Genomic DNA, 22,882 nt, shown 5'->3' on the forward strand with positions numbered 1-22,882 from the left:
GGAACTCACTTTATAGTCCCAGGCTGACCTCAGACTGACAACAATCCTTCTGCCTTTACTTCCTAAGTGCTGGTAATAAAGGTGTGGTAGCTATTTTCACTTAAAAAAAATTTTTTGTTTGCTTGTTTTTAAATTTTTTAATCATTTTTATTTATTTATTTGAGAGTGACAGACAGAGAAAGAGGCAGACAGAAAGAAAAAGAGAGAATGGGTGTGCCAGGGCCTCCAGCCACTGCACAGGAACGCCAGACACGAGCGCCCCCTTGTGCAGCTGACTAACGTGGGTTCTGGGGAATCAAGCCTCAAACCAGGGTCCTTAGGCTTCACAGGCAAGCACTTAACTGATAATCCATCTCTCCAGCCCACTTTTTTTTTTTCCCTTTGGTTTTTCAAGGTAGGGTTTCACTCTGGCTCAGGCTGACCTAGAATTCACTATGTAGTCTCAGGGTGTCCCCGAACTCTCAGCGATCCTCCTACCTCTGCCTCCCTAGTGCTGGGATTAAAAGCATGCACCACCACACCCTACCTCCACTTTCTTTTTCTTTCTTGGAGGTAGAGTCTCGTTCTAGCTCAGGCTGGCCTGAGATTCACTATAAGTCTCAGGGTAGCCTCGAACTCACGGTTATCCTCCTACCTCTACCTCCCAAGTGAGTTAGTGCTGGGATTAAAGGCATACACCACCATGCCCAGCTATTTTTACAATTTAGAGGAACCTTCATACTGATTTCCATAGTGGCTGTACAAGTTTGCACTCCCATCATGGGTGTGGTGGTTTGAATTAAGTGTCCCCCATAAATTCATGTGTTCTGAATGCTTGATCCCCAGCTGATGGCAATTTAGGAGGTGGAGCCTTGCTGGAGGAGGTAAGATGCTGGGGTGGACTTTGATGGTTGATTAGCCTCAGTTTGCCAATGTTAGTTTGGCTCACTCTCTTGCTATTCACCATCTGCTGGTGGCAAAGAGGTGATGTCCAGCCTCTGCTCATGTCATCCTTTAAGTCTATGTACATGATTTATTTTATTTATTAATTTCTGTATGTTGAACCATCCCTATATCCCTGGAATGAAACCTACTTGATCAAGGTGGATAATATTATATATATATATATATATATATATATATAATATATATTACATATATAATATTATATATTATATATATTATATTATATATATTATATATATAGTACTATATATATTATATATTATATATATTATATATAGTATTATATATTATATATATATGTATATATATATATAATATATATGCTTTTTTTTTTTTTTTTTTTTGGTTTTTTGAGGTAGGGCCTCACTCTAGCCCAGGCTGACCTGGAATTCACTATGTAGTCTTAGGGTGGCCTCAAACTCACAGCGAACCTGATCCTCCCTAGTGCACCACCATACCCAGTTCTTTTTTTTTTTTTTTTCCTGAGGTAGGGTCTCACTCTAGACCAGGCTGAACTAGAATTCACTATGTGGCCTCAGGGTGTCCTCAAATGCACAGCAAGCCTCCTACCTCTGCCTCCCCAGTGCTGGGATTAAAGGTGTGTGCCATCATGCCCAGCTTCCGTTTGTTTGTTTGTTTGATTTTTAAATCTTTGAATGCCAAGTGTCTTCTTTATTTTATTATCATCATAGTTTCTATATCAAGAGTACATAGCAATGATAGAAGGTTTCTTCTTAAAAGTTAGTATTCACTATTAAAATATCTTTCCCCATTTTAATTTTACATTATTCTGCTAAGAAAAATAAATCAAAACTCAAGTTATCTGAAGTCTGGACATATTTCCATGATTATCTAGGGTATGTAAAAGTTGGTGGATTTATTCTTCCTGCTGTGTAAGCAGGTCTAGACCCTAGATGGGACTAGGTTATAATGGTTTTTGCAAAGTGTGCTACAAAAATGGATGGTTTGGACCCTACTACCGAAGACATCATATGCTGTTGCTACAGAACATGGAGCAACCCGGCTGGAATTTGGAGGAGAATCAGTCCCCAGACAGTTAGCTTGTCTAGTTCCAGAAGGTGCTACATGAGCAACTAGGAGAAAATGACCAACATCTATCCAAGGAACTCATTGTCTAAGCTACTCAGCAGTAAACAACCTGACATGATGCTCACAAAAGTAAAATAGTGGCGCACAGCCATGGTGGGAAACCAACTGCTCTTGATTTTGCTAATGGATCTGCTCAGTGGAATGAAACTCATAGCTGGAACTTGGGAACAAGTCAGAACCATATCCAAAATACGAGCCCACTCTCTAATATTGAGTTCCCACCAATCATGGACTACAAGTGGACCTACACCTATTAAATTATCTGGTGCTGACTTCACTTTTTGTTGGAGTATTTGCTTCTTTTTCAGGTGGACATAGAACCTGAGGAAAGAATCAGTCCATCACACCTCACCAGAGTCCCAGCTGAAACCATAGAGTAATTGGGGAATTAAGCAAGAGTGCTACTTTCTTGGTAAACCTGGTACCAGCACAAGGGTGAAGGAGATAGACACAGAGAACACTCAACTCCTACCAAACCAAATAGCCAGAAACACAGAGGCTCCCAAGATCTCATCACTGAAGTAGAACAAAAATGAACCCAACATGGCTCAAGGAAATTCACGGAAGAAGGGGTGGAAAGATTGTTAAAGCCACACATTGGGCCATTATGCACAGAGACATTGCCTCTTTCCCATAACTGATGGTTACCCCCACAATGCACAACCCACATTCCCCAAAGAGAAGGGTTCCTTTGGAGGGAGGAGGTCAGGAAGGAGACTAACGATGTTACCAACATGGCTGTATATACACTGTGTACATAACTAATAATTTTTTTAAATGGATGGCTCATTATCTCTCAGGCAAGGGAGGGATGATTTCTTCAAGAAAAACAAACACATAGTTTATAAAGAGTTTCAGGCCGTACTTTTTTTTCCCCAAAATGGTTGGAGGGGGTAAAATCTCAATGTGAGTTCCAAATTCCTGTGTCTGTGAAGGACCAGTAGTTGCCTTGTTGAGAAGGTGACTACTGAAGAGGAGGATGGTTGTGTTGACCGTTCATACCTGCCCCCAGGCAGGGAATGAAAATGGAAAGTTCATTTCCCAGTGGCTATGAAAGTGACTGGTACTGAATTCTCTAAGTGGGTTCTTCTAGAAACAAACAACTCAGACTCTTTCTTGCTTCAGGAAAGAAGTTATTTTTTTTTTCAAATTTTTATTAACAACTTCCATGATTATAAAGAATATCCCATGGTAATAACCTCCCTCCCCCAACTTTCCCCTTTGAAACTCCATTCTCCATCATATCCCCTCCCCTCTCAATCAGTCTATCTTTTATTTTGATGTCATGATCTTTTCCTCCTCTTATGATAGTCTCATGTAGGTAGTGTCAGGCACTGTGAGGTCATGGATATCCAGGCATTTTTGTGTCTGGAGGGAGCATGTTATAAGGAGCCCTGCTCTTCCTTTGGCTCTTACATTCTTTCTGCCACCACTTCCACAATGGACCCTGAGCCTTGGAAGGTGTGATAGAGATATTGCAGTGCTGAACACTCCAGTCACTTCTTTCCAGCACCATGATACCTTCTGAGTCATCCCAAGGCCACTGCCATCTGAAAAGAGAAGATTCTCTACCAAAAGTGAGAGTAGCATTAATATAAGGGTATGAACATTAAGAGAAGTGCTTATTGGGCAGTTTCATAAGCATAGTATATACATTTAGCCAGACAGCAGCAGACATTATAACCCTAGGGCTCATGACTACCACTGTCATAGGTTTTCAGTATCAGAGATGCATTCCCTCCCATAGAGTGGGTGGGCCTCCAGTCCAATTGGAGGGCAGTTGGTTTCCACCATGATAGACATGCTACTATTGTACCTGTTGGATCATTTAGCCTAGCTGGCCAAATATAAGGTTTGCAGTGTCTACTGTTGAGTATCTTCACTGGTGATTTCTCTCTCTCCCATTGAACTGTATGCAGAATGGCTTCTTCCAGCTTTCTATCAGCTGGTCTACATGGAGGAGGTTATCAGCTCAGTTCCAGCAGGATTTCTCAGTGGCTTTGCAGCCCAAGCATGTAGAGTCTTCAGGAAAAAGGTCATACCATCTATCCCTGGTGGAAACCAATGGCCTTGGCAATGGCCTATTATGTTTTGGGGGCATTAGGGACCTCCCTGGCCAACAGCTCACTGGGAGGTATCCCATCCCTGGCACTGAAAATTTTCTAGCAACAATCTATGGCTCCTGAGTGTTCCATGGTCCAAAATTGGAGGATTCCATATGATTTATTTATATCCTCTTAGATTTTGATTAGCCCACCCTCCACCTTTCCTTTACGAACCCTGCCCTCACTTTGAGCCTTTTAACCCCCATTAATCTATTCTTCTACTTACATATATACAATACCATCCTATTAAGTACCCCCTCCCTTCCTTTCTCTTCCCTTTATATCTCTTTTCTAGCTTACTGGCCTCTGCTACTGAGCTTTTTCCTTCTCACACAGAAGCCCAATCATCTGTAGCTAGGATCCACATATGAGAGAGAACATGCAACACTTGGCTTTCTGGGCCTGGGTTACCTCACTTAGTATAATCCTTTCCAGATCTATCCATTTTCCTGCAAACTTCATAACTTCATTTTTCTTTAAGAAGTTTTTTTTTTAATATTTTATTTATTTATTTGAGAGTGACAGAGACAGAGAGAAAGACAGATAGAGGGAGAGAGAGAGAGAATGGGCACGCCAGGGCTTCTAGCCTCTGCAAACGAACTCCAGACACATGCGCCCCCTTGTGCATCTGGCTAACGTGGGACCTGGGGAACCGAGCCTCAAACTGGGGTTCTTAGGCTTCAAAGGCAAGCGCTTAACCGCTAAGCCATCTCTCCAGCCCGAGAAGTTATTTTTTAAAAGCACTTGGGAAGGTCCTTCTCCACCCCTCAGGTGGGAAAGCTCAGAGAAGGGAGTCATCAGTACAGCCACCTTCAAGGCCATAACAGAATTCCTGAAGGTTGGAGATGCCAAAGAAGTGAACAAAAAAGGCTATCACCACCAGGACATGTAAAATCTGATGAGACTGGAACCATATGTCAAATTTTCCAGGAAAGAAAGATTCAGGAATGCAAGCAGCATCAAGGCTACCTCCAGTGATGTACATCACAGCCCTGAGGAAAGCCATCTGGCCCACAGTGGTGGCCTTGACAAAAGCTTTCAGCCATAGTAACTTTCATGGTAGGCACAACACCACCCAAGCCAGGAACACCCCTGCTCTTGCCTGACAGTGCTTAAGAGTGACAAGCCAAGCCAGGCATGGTGGTGCATGTCTTTAATCCCAGCACTCCAGAGGCAGAGGTAGGAGGATCACCATGAGTTTGAGGCCAGCCTGAGACTACAAAGTGAATTCCAGGTTATCCTGGGCTACAGTGAGACCCTACTGAAAAAAAAAAAAAAAGAGTGGCAAACTGGTCCCATTGTGCCACAATGATGGTAGAAATGCCCAAGATGTAAGTAGAAGAGCTGAGGCTGTGGGGAGCAGTAGAAGGAATAACAGAGCCAGGGGACAACGCTCCTCATAATGAGCAGAGCAACTTCTGAATTGTCCAATTTGGAAAAAGTTTGGGAGACTTTCTATGAATGGCAATAGTGTGGAAGAGACAGGAGAAGCTGAGGCAGAGCACTGCACCCTAAAAGAACATCCCCAAAACCACCTTCTCCTGCAGAGGAGCCATGAAGTATATATTTGGTCTGAGCATGCTAACATTCCCAAATGCAGGAACAGCACAAAACCAAGTAAATGGGTCTAGATATTGCCAGTTTCTGTGTGAATGTGAAAGATGCTCTTGAAGCAAGTCTGAAAAGAGAGCACAGGTGGTCTATGGCCATGTAGCAGGTATTCATTGTCTTTCAGCCACTCAGGCAGTACATATCAGATGACCCTCTGTGGTAGTTTGATTCAGGTATCCCCCATAAACTTAGGTGTTCTGAATGCTAGATTCCCAGCTGAAGGAGATTTGGGAATTAATGCTTCCAGGAGGGAGTGTACTGTTGGGGGCAGGCTCCATAATGGCAGGGGAAAACAATGGTATGAGCAGAGGGTAGACATAATCCCCTGGCCATCATAAGGTGGACAATAGCAACAGGAGAATGTGCCAAACACTGGCATGAGGAAACTGGCTATAATACCCATAAGCCTGCCCCCAACAATACACTGCCTCCAAGAAGCATTAATTGCCAAATCTCCATCAGCTGGGGTCCTCGCATTCAGAACACTTAAGTTTTTGGAGACACCTGAATCAAACCACCACATTCTGCCCCTGGTCCCCATAAGCTGTTAATCATCATGATGTTAAATGCAATGCATTCAGTCCATTTTTAAAAGTCCCCATAGTTTCTCTCCCTCTCTCTAATAAATAAGTAAATAAATAAATAAATAAAAGGGCTGGAGAGATTGCTTAGTGGTTAAGGCATATGCCTGTGAAGCCTAAAGACCCTGGTTTGATGCTCCAGGTCCCACATAAGCCAGATGCACATGGTGGCACATGCATCTGGAGTTCCTTTGCAGTGGCTAGAGGCCCTGAAGCACCCATTTTCTCTCTCTCTCTCTCTCCCTCCCCTCTCTGTCTCTAATAAATAAACAAATAAAATAAAAATATTTTTAAAAGTCCCCATAGTCTTTATCAATCTTAATGATATTCAAACATCCCCATAATCCAAGATCTTTTAGCTGAGCCATAATACCAAAAAATTCCCCCCAAACCCATAATGGGACAGGATAAACATTCATGCTGCAAAAGATAGCATTGGGCATAGCAAAGAAATATTCAATCAATACAAGATTTAAAACAACCGGGGCAAACATCAAACTCTGTAGCTTTAAATCCAATGACTCTAGTCAGTGACAAATCTCCAAGTCCGATAATTCTAATCAGCAACAAGTCTCTGGAGTTTTGCCCCTCCAACTAGGCTACTCACGGTCCTTGAAAATTTCATCTGGAGCTGGCAGCTTTCCTTAGCAGCTGTCTCATGGTCCCAGCATCTCCACTGGGTGTCCACTGCAATCCACAATTCATCCTCATGGCCCCATGGGGTCTCCATGCAGGCATCCAGCGAATCTGCTTCACACTGCCCATGGCCATTTCCAAAACACAAGACCGTGTTGCAATCTCAATGACCCTCTCTTTCGTGCATTTCTTATACTCCACAATTCCAGGTAGAGTGCCAATTTGTTAATCCAGGGGGGATTAAAGCAGACTTTGAAGAACAGGACACTTCTGAGCACTCAGTCCCCTTCAAAAGAGCCTACATTCTTCCTGTTGTCCCAGTGCAGGTCAGCTGGCCCAATCTCAAAGGTTATAATCTCTCAATTGCAGCTGAATGGGCAGCAGTTCACACAAAGATTTTTTTTTTTTTTCTGTGCCACATCCCTCTGCTCACACCAATTCATTTCTATGCAAATCAACCCTGTATAGCTTCTCAGAACACAGTCATAACAGCAAGCTTCTCACACAAACTGCTAGCCCAGACCAAGCAAAGTTCTTTCTCACCCTCATAAGCCAAATCTCACCATCCATAGTTCTTACTGCATCCAGGTCTTTCAACTCTGACCAGAATAGTCCATCATGCTATAGTTAACAGTACTGCAAGGTGTCTCTTAGGCCAAGGTTTCAAATCCTTCCACATTCCTCTTGAAAATCATTCCCAAAAGGACAAAGCCACACAGTCAGGGGTCTAGCAGCAATCCAACTCCTCAGTACCACTTTACTGTTGCAGTCAGATTCACATTGCTGGCAGAAGTCACCTGACCAAGAGCAATTTATGGGAAAAAAGAGGTCAGGTGGACAATAGCAACAGGAGAGTGTGCCAAACACTGGCAAGGGAAAACTGGCTATAACACCTGTTGCAGTCCGGTTCGCCTTGCTGGTAGAAATCACCCAACCAAGAGCAGCTTCTGGGAAAAAGAGATTTATTTTGGCTTACAGGCTCGAAGGGAAGGTCTACGATGGCAGGGGGAAATGATGGCATGAGCAGAGGGTGGACGTCACCCCCTGGCCAACATAAGGTGGACCACAGCAACAGGAGGGTGTGCCAAACACTGGCAAGGGGAAACTGGCTATAAAGCCCATAAGCCCGCCCCCAACAATACACTCCCTCCAGGAGGCATTAATTCCCAAATCTCCATCAGCTGGGAACCTAGCATTCAGAACACCTAAGTTTATGGGGGACACCTGAATCAAACCACCATAACACCCATAAACCCTCCCCCAACCAATATACCACCTCCAGGAGGCTTTAATTGCCAATTGCTATCAGAATTCAGAATACCTAAGGTATTCAGAATACCTAAGTTTATGGGGGACACCTGAATCAAACCACCACAACTCCTTTAGGAAGGAATTTCTGGAGATTTTCCCAGATATATCCAGCTATATTTTCTGTTGTGCTTACAAATGTCATGAAGTACTGCACATCAAGGTTCAGGTTTTTGTGATCTAGGAGCTCCATGATTGCCTTCTCTCCATGTACTGTCACCACAAGTTTATGATTATGCCCATGCCCAGTTGGATTATTGCACTTACAGAACAGTTTCAATTTCTCTTCACTACTAATAGATGGGCAGGCAGTCAGTGGCTCGCTCTAAAGGACAGGAGGCATGAAACCTGTACCCTGTGGCATTTGTTGCCCAGACCCCCAGATCCCTAGTACTCATCGTCTTCAGGCCCGGTTGGGAGATTTTTTAAAATATTTTATTTTTTATTTTACTTATTTGAGTGAGAGAGAGAGAGAGTATGAAGGGGCACACCAGGGCCTCCAGCTGCTGCAAACAAAATCTAGTCCAGGTTGAAAGATAATTTAATTACTGCTCCAATCTCTTTACTTGTTATAGACATATTTTTTTAAAGTTTTCTTATTACTTGTTATAGTCCTATTTTTTTTAAGTTTTCAAAATTTATTTTAGGGCTAGTGACATAACTTAGTGGTTAAGGTATTTGCCTGCAAATCCAGAGGGCCCAGGTTCAGTTCCTCAGAACCCACATAAGCCAGATGCATAAGGTGGCACATGTGTCTGGAATTCATTTGTAGCAGCTGGAGGACCTGGCACACTCACTCTCTCCCTTTCTCTCTCTCTCTCTCAAATAAGTAAAAATAAAAATATTTTTTAAAAATGTCTTTTACAGATGGAAAGATTGTAAGAGCCACAGGGTGAAACATCATGCTTAGGGACATTCCCCCCCCCCCAAATAACTGACTGCTGCTCTCACAATGCATAAACCGTAACCCCATAGGGAATACCTGCAACCCCACTGAGGAGTGTCCTCAATGGAATGGGGGCAGGGATGAGGGAAAAGAGGGTACCAACACATGATGTATCCATTTGAAATATATTGTTAATAATAATAATAATAATAAAACATGAAAAATAAAAATATTATTTTACAAAATTAATAAACAATACAATCCATTTTGTATGTATACTATTTGTACACATGAATAGATTTCCTGGTATGTGATCACAAATAAGCGATGAAATAATTGTCATACTTCAGTGAAGGCCCTCATGACTCCCTTTTGTACTGATACCTGTCCTACACTGAACACTTGGCAACCACACACCAATCCTTTGCTCTCCCAGTTTTGTCTTTTCTAGAATGTCATACAAATGGAATGTATGGAATCATGTATGTAACTTTTTAGACTGGGGTTCTTTTTTATTTGAGGCAAACTCAATTGCCTGGCCTGTTTTAAAAAATATTTTAATTTTTTTTTAGAGAGGTAGAGAGAGAATTGGTATGCCAGGGCCTCAGCTACTGAAGTAAAACTCCAGATGCTTGCATCACCTAGTCAGCATGTGCAACCTTACACTTGCCTCATCCTTGTACTTCTGGCTTACGTGGGATCTGGAGAGTTGAACATGGGTCCTTAGGCTTTGCAGGCAAGCACCTTTACTGCTAAGCCATCTCTCCAGCCTGACTGGCCCTTTTTTTTTTTTTATGTGAGAGAGGAGAAAGAATTGGCACAACAGGGCCTCCAATCACTGCAATCAAACCCACGTACCACCTTGTGTGCATGTGCAACCTTGTGTCACCTTGTGCATCTGACTTACACGGGATTTGAGGAGTTGAACACGAGTCCCTTAGGCTTCGCAGGCAAGTGCCTTAACTGATAAGCCATCTCTCCCGCGCACCTCCCCCTTTTTTTTCAAGGTAGGTTTTTACTCTAGGTCAGGCTGACTTGGAATTCACTACGTAGTCTCAAGGTGGCCTCAAACTCAAGGCAATTCTCCTGCCTCTGCCTCCCAAGTGCTCGTAGTGGCCTGGCTGGTTTTTTGTTTTTTTTTTCTCCTCAAGTTAGGGTCTTGCTTTAGCCCAGGCTGACCGGGAACTCACTACGTAGTCTCAGGGTGGCCTCGAACTCATGGCAATCCTCCTACTCCTGCCTCCCAAGTGCTCGTAGTGGCCTGGCTGGGTGTTTTTTTTTTTTTTTTTCTCCTCAAGTTAGGGTCTTGCTCTAGCCCAGGCTGACCGGGAATTCTCTATGTAGTCTCAGTGCTGCCTCGAACTCACGGTGACCCTCCCTACCTCTGCCTCCCAAGTGCTGGGATTAAAGGTGTTTGCCACCATGCCTGGCTTTGGACTAGGTTCTTTACCACAATGCATTTGAAGTTCAGCAATGTTGTGGCATATATTAGTAGTTCAGTATTTTTAAAAAAGATTTATTTTATTTATTTGAAAGAGAGAAAGAGGCAGAGGCAGAGAGAGAGAATGAATGAATGGGGGCTCCAGGGCCTCCAGCCACTGCAAACGATATCCAGACTCATGTGCCACCTTGTGCATCTGATTTATAAGGGTCCTGGGGAATCTAACCTAGGTCATTTGGCTTTGCAGGCAGGCACTTTAACCGCTAACCCATCTCTCGGTTCCTGGATGGGAGATTTTGTTTTGTTTTGTTTTGGTTTATTTTTTTGAGGTAGGGTCTCACTCTAGCCAAGGCTGACCTGGAGTTCACTCTTTATTCTCAGGGTGGTCTTGAACTCACAGCGATTCTCCTACCTCGCCCTCCCCAGTGCTGGGATTAAAGGCATGCACCACCACATCTAGCTCGGTTGAGAGATTTTAAATTACTGCTCCAATCTCATTCCTTGTTATAACTCTGTTTAAATTATTTATCTCCTGGGTTTAACTTTGGAAGATCATGTGTATCAAGATATCCATTTCTTCCAATTTTCTAGTTTAGTGGAATATTGGTTTTTGAAATATCTCCTTATGATTCTATCAATTTCATTGGTATTTATTTTGTTTTTAGGCAAGAACAACAGACTGGCCTCTTGTTAAAAAATATTTTTTATTTATTTATTTATTGAAGTGAGAGAGGGAGGCAGATAGAATGGGTGCAGCGGGGCTTCCAGCCATTGCAAACAATCTCCAGACACATGTGCCACCTTGTGCATCTGGCTTACATGATTACTGGGGAATCTAACCTGGGTCATTTGACCTCACAGGCACTCACCTTAACTCTTAAGCAATCTCTCCAGCACTCCCCCCCCCTTTTTTAATGCAAGAGAGAGAATTGATACACCAGGGCCTCCAGCCACTGAAATCCAGTTACAGATGTGTGTCACCTTGTGTGCACGCATGTGTGACCTTGCATGCTTGTGCCACTTTATGTGTCTGTCTTATATGGGACCTTGACAGTCAACATGGGTCTTTAGGCTTTGCAGGCAAGTGCTTTAACCGCTAAGCATTTTCTCCAGCCAGGTATCTATTTTAATATCTCATTTCCCATCTCTACATCTTGTTAATTAAGATTCTCTCTCTCTCTCTCTCTCTCTCTCTCTCTCTCTCTCTCTTTGGTTAAATTGGCTAGGGATTTATCTTGTTTATCTTTTCAAAGAGCCAACTCTTGCTGGGCATGGTGGTGCATACATTTTATCTCAGCACTTGGGAGGCAGAGGTAGGAGGATTGCTGTGAGTTCGAAGCCACCCTGAGACTACATAGTGAATTCCATGCCAGCCTTAACTAGAGTGAAACCCTACCTGGGAAAACCAAAAAGAAAACAGAAAAAAAAAAGCAACAACAACAACAACAAAAAACTCTTTGTTTCATCAGTTTTTATCTTTATTTATTCATTTATTTTTTTTAAGGCAGCATTATCAGGTTTTGCAAGTAAGCAGCTTTAACCAATGAGAAATCCCTATAATTTTTAAGTGTGATGAACACTGAAGTATTCCTTTAATGTATATTATTATCTAACTTGTATGTATATATAGAGAGATAGATATGTATATGTGTGCATACACACACACACACACACACACACACACACACACACACACATAATGTTGCAGTTTGAATGTGAAATGCAACCTATGAGGCTCACATATGTGAACACTTGGTCCCCAGCTGGTGGTGTTATTTGGGAAGGTTGTGGAACCTTTGTGAGGAGAAAGTGGGTCACTGAGGGTGGTCCTTTGTATTTTATAATCTGGCCCACTTCTTGTTCTGTTTCCTGACTATGAGTGCCATGTGACCAGACAGCCTCCTGCTTTTTTTTTTTTTTTTCTTAATGAGGTAGTGACTTGCTCTAGCCCAGGCTAACCTGGAATTCACTGTGTAGTATCAGGGTGGTTTTGAACTCACAGTGATCTTCCTACTTCTGCTTCCTGAGTGCTGGGATTAAAGGCACACACCACCACACCTAGCTCAGCCTCCTGATTTTGATGCCATGCCTTCCCCACCTTGATAGACTAAACCCCTTGGAACTGTAAGCCAAAATAAACCCTTCCTTCCTTCTTTTCTTAAGCAGCAAATAAGTAACTAACACGTATATTATATGTATATTTTCTAACCAAAGCAGATTCATTACCATAGTGAATAAGCATTCTAACCCAAAGCAGATTCTTTTTTGTTTGTTTGTTTGTTTTTGATTTTTTTGAGGTAGGGTCTCACTCTAGTGCAGGCTGACCTGGAACTCACTATGCAGTCTCAGGGTGGCCTTGAAATCACAGCAACCCACCTACCTCTGCCTCCCCAGTGCTGGGATTAAAGGCGTGCACCACCATACCCAGCTCCCAAAGCAGATTCTTTACCACAGTAAATCCTCTAACTCAAAGATTTGCTATTTATTTAAAGGCCCATTTAATATCATTATTTTAAAAATATTTATTTATTAGAGAGAGAAAGAAGCAGAGAGGAGGCGCGAGAGAGAGGGTGGGGGGGGCGCCAGGGCCTCTAGCCACTGCAAAGGAACTCGATACACATGTCCCATCTTGTCCATCTATCTTACATGGGTATTGGGGAGTGGAACCTGGATCCTTAGGCTTCATAGACAAGCGCCTTAACTGCTAAGCTATTTGGTCTGCTCCTTTTTTTTTTTTTTTTTTAGTTTTTTGATGTAGGGTCTCACTCTAGTTCAGAATGACCTGTAATTCACTATGTAGTCTCAGAGTGGGCTTGAACTCACAGCAGTCTTCCTATCTCTGCCTCCAGAGTGCTAGATTAAAGGCGCGCACCATCATGCCCAGCTAAGCCCCATGTTTTTAATAACTTCTTCCTTCCTTTCTTTCTTTCTTTCTTTCTTTTTTTTTTTTTTTTTTGAGGTAAGTTCTAGCTGTGGCCCAGGCCAACCTAAAATTCACCATGCAGTCTCAGAGTGGCCTCAAACTCACAGTAGTTCTCCTACCTCTGCCTCCCAAGTGCTGGGATTAAAGGTATGCACCACCATGCCTGGCCCATTCTTTTTTTTTGAGAGAGAAAGAGAGAGGGAGGGAGAAAGAGGCAGAGAGAGAGAGGGCTGGAGAGATGATTTAGCAGTTAAACACTTGCCTGTGAAGCCTAAGGACCCCAGTTCGAGGCTCGATTCCCCAGGACCCACATAAGCCAGACACACAATGTGGCGCATGCATCTGGAATTCGTTTGCAGTGGCTGGAGGCCGTGGTGTGCCCATATCTGCCTTTTTCTGTCTCTCTTTGTCTGTTGCTTTCAAATAAATAAATAAAAGTAAACAAAAAAATTATTTAAAAAGAGAGAGAGAGAGAGAGAGCATATGGGTCCGCTAGGGCCTTCAGCAGTTGCAAACAAACTCCAGATGCATGTGCCACTTTATAAATCTGGCTTATGTGGGTCCTGGGAAATCAAACCTGGGTCCTTTGGCTTTGCAGGCAAGTGCCTTTACTGCTAAATCATCTCTCCAGCCACTATTCTATTTTTAACACTGAAAATTCATCCACTTTCTCTGTCGAATATTCATTAATTCACAAACATTTATTGAGTGCCTGCTATTTACCAGGCACTACTCCTGACGCAAGGAACACAGCTGTCAACAAACAAAAATCACTTTGCCAGCTGGGGGTGTCACACACTTTAATCCCAGCTCTGGGGAGGCAGAGGTAGGATTATTGTGAGTTTGAGGCCAGTTTGGGACTACATAGTAAGTGCCAGGTCAGCCTTAACTAGAGTGAGGACCTATCTCAAAATAAATGAATGAATGAATAAACAAACAAACAAACAAATAAATAAATAAATGGCTCAATTTAGTTTTATTATGAAAATTAGTTCACAGAAAAATATAAAGCAAAGTTTGTACAGGTCTACATACATTTCAGCTTCCAATGCAGCCTGAATGGGAGGCCTGGAGGCAAAGTGCAGTGGGCAGTGTAAGAGGTGAGAAAAGGGATGGGAGCAATCTTTAATTGTCAAATAAGAGTATGTTCTTGCCTCCTACATTTGATCTTACTTAGCCAGAAGGCCAAGGCGTAATATGTGCCTGTCTTTGAAGTAACATAAATGCCTATTTGCCATTATAGATTAAAACAATATTGACAATTGATGAGTTTCATTTGCCAAGTCACCACAAGTATATGTACTGTCTGATGGTAGCCATTCAACTGTCTGCAGCTGAAAGATAACACTGGAAGAAGCACACCACTGTAAAACTGAAGCCATATGTGCATACACACTTTGAGAGCATACATTCATTTGTTTTTGTTTGACATTGTGACACTATTGTGATCTACCAGTCCACACTTGAGAACCACACAATCAAGTTACCAAACAAAAATTACCAAAATTCCCATATTTCTAAAAGATATTTATTTGCACATGTGTATGGTGAGGACAGGGGGAAGTTGCCATAGTATCTTGCTGCTGTAAATGAACACCAGATGCTTGAGCCACTTTTTTTACCTGCCTTTACATGGGTGCTGGGGAGTAGAACCTAGATCAGTAGGCTTTGCAAGCAAGTGCTTTTAACTGCTGAACCATCTCCCCAGCACTTCATCATGTTTAAATAAGTTTATGATTTGCAATAAGCCATAGTCATAGCTATCCTGGGCCTCATGCAACTCATGGGTTAGACACTTCTGCATAGTACCTATTTATTGATAGCTATTGATTACCAGATCTGCTTTCTTGGTATTACAGTGCTTATAGTCAGACCACCTTTATTCTACTTAAAAATGGTCAGAAAAGGCAACAATGATTAGCTAGACAGTTATATTACACTGCATTGTTAGTTTTTGTTGTAAGTTTTTTATGTATGTAACTACAGGAAAATAATACAATGTTATTCATGGTTTTAGACATCCACTGGGAGTCTTAGAAGTTGTCCCTTATGGATAAAAAGTAATGAAATAGGTAATAGGAGGAAAACATCATGACATCAAAATAAAAGACTGATTGAGAGGGGGAAGGGATATGATAGAGAATAGAGTTTCAAAGGGGAAAGTGGGGTGGGGGAGGGAGGGAATTACCATGGGATATTGTTTACAATCATGGAAGTTGTTAATAAAAAAAAGTAATGAACTAGGGCTGAAGAGATGCCTCAGTGGTTAATGTGTTTGTCTGTGAAGCTGAAGGGCCTAGGTTCAATTCCTCACTACCCACGTAAGCCAGATATACAAGGTGGCACATGTATCTGGACTTTGTTTGCAGTGGCTAGAGGTCCTGGCATGTCTGTACTCTGTATCTGCCTCTTCTTCTCTCTCTCAAATAAATAGACAAAGTATTTAATTAATTAATTATTATTATTATTTTCTTTTTGGTTTTTCGAGGTAGGATCTCACTCTAGTCCAGGCTAACCTGGAATTCACTATGTAATCTCAGGGTGGCCTCAAACTCATGGTGATCCTCCTACCTCTGCCTCCCAAGTGCTGTGTTTAAAGGCATGTGCCACAATGCCCAGCTTTAATTTTTTTTTAAGTAATGAAATAAACTGAAGAAAGTGACAGAACTGAGGACATAGCTTAGTGGTAAAGGTGGAGTGTTTGCCTAGCACTCTGCCTCATTTCCTAGCACCATGGAAAACAGCATTTGGCAATTACACAATCCCAAGTTAAAATTTATGTTAGGAGCTAGAAAGATAGCTCAGTGGATAAGTCGCTTGCCTACAAAGCCTAGACTCCGGTATGATTCCTCAGTACCCACATAAAGCCAGATGCACAAAGTGGTGCATGCATCTGGAGTTTATTTGTAGCAGCTGTAGGCCCTGGCATGCCTATTCTTTCGGTCTCTCTTCTCTCTCTGCTTACAAATAGATAATTTTTTTTTTCATTAAGGAGAGTATGCTGAAGTGTTGTCCATTGTTTTATTTTATTTTATTTTATTTTGGTTTTTGAGGTAAGGTCTTACTTAGTCTAGTCCAGGCTGAACTGGAACTCATAAACTCACATTGATCCTCCTACCTCTGCACCACCACACCAGGCTTGGTATATATATTTTAAGTCCCCACACTTAAAAAAAATGTATTTTATTTATTTCAGAGAGAGGCAGATAAAGAGAGAGAATGGGCATGCCAGTGCCTCTAGCCACTGCAAACAAACTCCAGATGCGTGTGTCACTTTATGCATCTGGCTTACGTGGGTCATGAAGAATCAAGCCTTGAACCTGGGTCCATAGGTTTCTCAGGCAAGTGCTTAACCACTAAGCCATCTCTCCAGCCCTTAATTGATTTTTGAAATAAGGTATCACATAATCCAAACTGACCTCATACTCACAATGTAATGAAGATGACTTTGAACTTCTGATCCTCCTGCCTCCACTTCCCAAATACTGGGATTATAGTAAACCACCACACTTGGCTATTATTTTAGTCTTTTTAAAAGATATTTATTTGCATGCAGAGAGACTAAGGGTTTGCGGGGGGGGGGGGGGGAATCTGAGGGGTGGAGAGCTGGGTGTGGTGGTGCATGCATTTAATTCTAGCACTCAGGAGGCAGAGGTAGGAGGATTGCCATGAGTTCAAGGCCAACCTGAGACTACATAGTGACTTCCAGGCCATCCAGTGCTAGAGTGAGACCCTACTTTGTTAAACCAAAAATAAAAAATAAAAGAGAGCCTGGCATGGTGGCACACACCTTTAATCCCAGCACTCAGGAAGCAGAGGTAAGAGGATTGCTGTGAGTTTGAGGCCACCCTGAGAAAGGACATAGTTAATTCCAGGTCGGCCTGGGCCAGAGCGAAACCCTATCTAGAAATAAATAAATAATTTAAAAAATAAAAGAGGGGGTGGGGAATGAATGAGATTGGTTGCACCCGGGTCTCTAACCACTGCAAATGAACTCCAGATGCATGCACCTGTTTGTGCATCTGGTTTTATGTGGGTATTGAGTAATAGAAGCAGGGTTGTTAGGCTTTGCAGGCAAGTGCCTTATCTGCTAATCTATCTAACCCTTTTTATTTTATTTATTTGGTTTTGGTTTTTCAAGGTAGGATATCGTTCTAGTCCAGGCTGACCTAGAATTTACTATGTAGTCTCAGGGTGGCCTTGAACTCACAGCCATCCTCCTACTTCTGCCTCCAAGTGCTGGAATTAATGGAGCGCGCCACCACGCCCAGCCATATTTTAGTGTTTTCGAGACCGAGTCGGTGGTCGAAGCTGGCCTTAAACTCCTTCCCTCTTGCCTCCTCCCAAATGCTGCCACCTTGCTTAGCTACCAAATACCTTATCAATCCAATCCAAAATTGTGTTAGCTAAAAAGTACAGGAAACTGGATTTGCATTTCTCAGCTAGAACTATTACGCCATTTCTATTTTATGCTGCCGTCACAAGAGTTATGCCCCTCGAACCGCGTGCAAGCATTTTTTCCGGATTGTCAATTTAAACGTGTGTATCCCTTCACCGCCCACCCCCACACGCCCCCTACCCGCCCAGCTGAGCTCCAACCTGGTGGAGCCCTGAAGACCAGCTTCCTGGACCCGCCTGTGCAGTGCACGCCGGGAATTGTAGTTTTCCTTACTCCCAGCGAGCCCGACTCCTGACCAGCGAGCGCCCCCAGCGGCGTCTGGGTACCACGCCGCACGCAGTGCGCTGAAGCCCGGTGCGTCTCCTAGCAACGCGGAGGGCCGTGACGTCACCTTGGCGGGTTCCAAGCGCCGCCGCTGCGCTCGCTCCTGCCAGCTGCTACAGGGCAGAGTGCGCTGCCCGCCGCCCTTGTCGCCGCCGCGCTTTCGCCTGTAGCGAGCTCCTGTTCCCTGTCCCTGTCTCCTTGAGCAGTCTCCTGGCAGTCCCTGCCACCGAGGCCCGGGCCGGGGTCGTAAGCCAGCCCTTGTCCCCGGCTGCGGCGGGACGATGCTGGAGTCCATTCGCGTGACAGGTGAGTGGGGCCGACGTGCCAGGTAGTTGTCCGCCCAAGGGGCTAGGCGAGCAGTGGCACACCCGGGATGCTCGGGGAAACCTGGGGCGGGGGACCACGCCGGTCCCTTTTGTCACTATCAGTAAACCCACCCAGTGGAATTTAGTGAAGTCATCGTGATAGAGCGATTAACATCCTACAGATATATTGTCGAAATAGCGTTACATCCTATTTCAAAGTATTTGAATGAGGTTCGTAACTACCTACTATAGTTTTATAGAATGTTCAGAAAAAAATCAGCTAAGAAAAACATGATTTCTGTGCTTTTCGCCTTGGAACTTTTATTTTAAAAATTATTTTTTTCATTTAGTTGAAAGACAGGCACAGAGAGAGAGAGAGAGAGACAGAGACAGAGACAGAGAGACAGAATGGGCGTACTATGATCTCCAGCTGCTGTTAACAAACTCCAGACACATGTGCCACGTTGTGCGTCTGGTTTACCTGAGTCCTGGGGAATGGAACCTAGGTCCTTTGGCTTTCCGGGCAAGTGCCTTAACTGCTAAGTATCTCTCCAGCCCTTAGACTTTTAAATTGATATCGTTAATAAGGATGGATGTTTAGACCCAAGATCTGAAAGTTTACTTGCTGTTTATTATTATTTATTTATTTATTGTTTTTTGGTTTTTGGTTTTTTTTTTTTTTGAGCTATGGTCTGACCTAGAATTCACTATGTAATCTCAGGATGGCCCCAAACTCATGGCATTCCTCCTACCTCTGCCTCCCAAGTGCTAGGATTAAAGGTGTGCACCACCATTCCCAGCTTGCCTTTTGTTATTTTTAATGTCTATGCTCATTTGCCATTAAAAATCTTACATATTAGAATAATTTCCTAGGCCATTTTCCCAGCATTTGGAAACATTTCTGCCAATGTTTCATGACCCAAACAATAGGATAAAAGGAAATAGCTAATCCCCAAATGAGAGTTAAAATAAGCCCAAACTTTCTAGCTTTGAGATATTGCACACGTAAATTTGTTATTTAGAGCCAAGGTCCGGTTATGTTGTTTAGGCTGTCTTTGACCCTTCTGCCTCAGTCTCCCAGGTGCTGAGCCTTAGACATGAAGCACCACACCCAGCTGAGGGTCTTTTTTTTTTAAGCCAGCATACAAATAATGGGTATCCTTATGGCATTTTTGAGCTTACATCATTGTACTTTGCAGCTAAGAATTGTAATTGAAAAACCCAATTCCTTTCAAGTGAAAATATTTAACAACTTTACCATTTGCTTTTCTGGTTATACTGAGCTGACTTTGTGCAGTCCTGGTACACTGTGATTTATATCATTGTCAACAGGAAACATGGTTATAGAAGCCAAGATCTTACCAGCACCTCACATAGGTAATAGGCTTTTTTTTTCTTGGTGTTGAGGCAGGGTCTCACTCTAGCTTAGGCTGACCTGTACTCCAGCTGTTATCACACTCATGGTGACACTCTTTTTCTTCAGGGTGCTCAGTGCTGGGATTATAGGTGTGAGCTAACACAGATTTTCTTTCTAAAATATGATTGTTTTTTGTTTTTCGAAAATATTTTTAGGGTTGGAGAGATGGCTTAGTGGTTAAGTGCTTGCCCGTGAAGCCTAAGGACCCCGAGGCTTGATTCCCTAGTACCCATGTAAGCCAGATGCACAAGGTGGTGCATGCATCTGGAGTTTGCAGTGGCTAGAAGCCCTGGTACACCCATTCTCTCTCTTTCTCTCTCTCTCTCCCCACTTCTTTCTTTCTGTCTATTGCTCTCAAATAAATAAAGAAAAATAAGCAAAAAAAAATATTTATCAGACACAGAGAAAGGGAGAATGAGAATGGGCACACCAGGGCCTTCAGCCACTGCAAACGAACTACAGATGCATGAACCACCTTGTGCATCTGTCTTTACCTGGGGACCAGGAAATCAAACCTAGGTCCTTTGGCTTTGCCAGCAAGCACCTTAACCACTAAGCAATCTCTTCAGCCCCCTATAATGTGATTTGGTGTAGATGTTACTCTTCCATCTAAGACATAATGTCACAAGTTACCTAGAAATTCCATTGCTGTGCTGGGGAGATGATTCAGTGGATCAACTGTTTTCTGTTCAGTGGCTAAAGGCATTTGCTTGGAAAGGTTGACAACCTGGGTTCTATTCCTCAGTACTCATGTAAAGCCAGATGCACAAAGTGGCACATTCATCTATAGTTCATTTACAGTGGCAGGAGGCCCTGGCATGCTCGTATTCCCTGTCACTCATATAAGCAAACAAGCAAAGAGATAAATATGTACAAACCATTTGAACTTCAGGTACAGTGAAAAACCATGTCTCAAGAAAATAAGGTTAAAAAAATAAGGTTAGGGCTGGACAGATGGTGTAGTGGTTAAGGCGAATGCCTGTGAAGCCTAAGGGACCCAGGTTCAATTCTCTAGGTCTCATGTAAGCCAGATGCACATGGTGATACATGCATCTGGAGTTCGTTTGTGGTGGCTTAGAGGCCCTAATGCACCCATTTTCTCTCTCTCTCTCTCTCTCTCTCTCTCTCGTAAGTAAGTAAGTAAATAAATAAATAAATAAATAAATAAATAAATAAATAAATAAAATAGGTGATAGAGGGAGGACACCCAACATCCCCCCAAGACCTCCCCACGTGTGTATGGGACACACACCTCATCTTCACAAATGTATGAATATACACCACTCAAATATACATACTCACAAAAAAGGAATTGTAATCACTCCATTATCTGTTTAAAGAGACATATTTTAAAATATTAAGGTCTAGGCCTGGGGATGTAGCTCAGAGGTAGAGCACTAGTCTAGCATGCACAAGGCCCGGGGTTTGATTCAGTACTCTTAAAAATAAAGTGTAATATAAATAGCAAAGTTTTTGTCTTAAATGTGCAGCTTAATGAATTTGTAGAAATGTAACATTGCCCAGAGCAAGATACAGAATTCTGGCATCCATTAGGGTCCATGGTACTGTCCTGGTTTATATCTCTTCCCTCAAAGGTAGTCACTATTCTGACTTCTAATATAATTTTTTTTTTTTTAAAGAAACGGACCAAACATTTGCGCCATTCCTTTTTTTTTTACTTTTTTATTTTTGGTTTATTTTTATTTATTTATTTGAGAGCGACAGACAGAGAAAGAGGCAGAGAGAGAGAGAGAGGATGGGCGCGCCAGGGCCTCCAAGCCACTGCAAACGAACTCCAGACGCGTGCGCCACCATGCCCAGCCATATTTATCATTTTAAGTAACTTTAAAATTCCTTATATTGCTAGTTATAGTTGCATGTGTGTGCGTGTGTGTGTGTGTGTGTGTGTGTGTATGTGTCCTAGGTTGGCCTCAAATTCATGGCAGTTCTCTTGCTTCAGCCTAAGTGCTGGAATTAGAGGTGTGAGTCACCATGTCCATCTTAGAGATAGAAATTTTATGTGTGTGTATTTATGCACACATGCAGGTATACATGCACTTTTTTAAGGTTTAGAGACTATTAGTTCAAGAGAAGAAACGATGAAATAGTATGAAGAGCTCCTCCATGAGAAGGCAAGAGGGGATAAAGCCCCTCCTGTCTACTACTGATTGCTATAATTTGAGCTTAAGTGAGGAAATATTTGATAAAATAAAAACAGTTTGGGTGGTTTTTTTCCGAGGCAGGGTCTCACTCTAGCCCAGACTGACCTGGAACTCACTCTGTAGTCCCAGACTGGCCTCAGAGTCACAGTGATCCTCTTGTCTCTGCCTCACAAGTGCTGGGATTAAAGGCTTGCACCATCACACCTGGCTATTTTTGGTGTTTTATGACAGGTTGGCCTCAAACTTGCTGTGTAGCTGAGGACAACCTAGAACTTCTGATTCTCCTGCCTTTGCTTCCCAAATGCTGAGATTATAGGCATGTACCATCATTCACTGTTTATGGAGTTCTGGGGGATTGAACCCAGGGCTTCTTGCATGCTAGGCAAGCACTCTACCAACTGAGCTACAACCTCACATGCTGGAGGCAGGCAGGGTCTCACTATTGCCCAGGCTAATCTGGAATTTACTCTTTAGCCCAAACTGGCCTTGAATTCACTGTGATTCTCCTACCTTTACCTTTTTTAAAAATATATATATATATTTTATTTATTTATTTATGAGAGGCAGAGAGAGAGAGAGAGAATGGGCACACCAGGGCTTCCGGTCACGGCAAATGAATTCCAAACACTTGTATCTGGCTTATGTGGGTCCTGGGGAATCGAACCAAGGTCCTTTGGCTTTGCAGGCAAGTGCCTTAACTGCTAAGCCATCTCTCCAGCCCTTTAAAGA

The 22,882-nt window shown here is 42.8% G+C and overlaps 1 protein-coding gene and 1 pseudogene across 3 annotated transcripts in view; one reads left to right on the plus strand and one right to left on the minus strand.

The window, feature by feature from the left end:
* Kiaa0895 (KIAA0895 ortholog) overlaps positions 1 to 22,882 on the plus strand; it is a 53,219-nt gene that overhangs the window by 4,657 nt on the left and 25,680 nt on the right. For 2 of the 3 annotated variants that reach the window (XM_004668831.2, XM_045136214.1), the window contains exon 1: positions 18,381 to 18,575. The exons of the other annotated variant lie outside the window; for it this stretch is intronic. In XM_004668831.2, coding sequence (XP_004668888.1) covers positions 18,551 to 18,575 — 25 coding nt within the window. In that variant the 5' untranslated portion in view covers positions 18,381 to 18,550. Of the gene's footprint in view, positions 1 to 18,380; positions 18,576 to 22,882 lie in introns of those variants that run through there. 3 annotated transcript variants of the gene reach the window in all.
* On the minus strand, positions 4,942 to 8,489 carry LOC123455358 (annotated as a pseudogene).

This window comes from Jaculus jaculus, chromosome 16, assembly GCF_020740685.1.
Source record: "Jaculus jaculus isolate mJacJac1 chromosome 16, mJacJac1.mat.Y.cur, whole genome shotgun sequence".
NCBI classification, from domain to species: Eukaryota; Metazoa; Chordata; class Mammalia; order Rodentia; family Dipodidae; genus Jaculus; species Jaculus jaculus.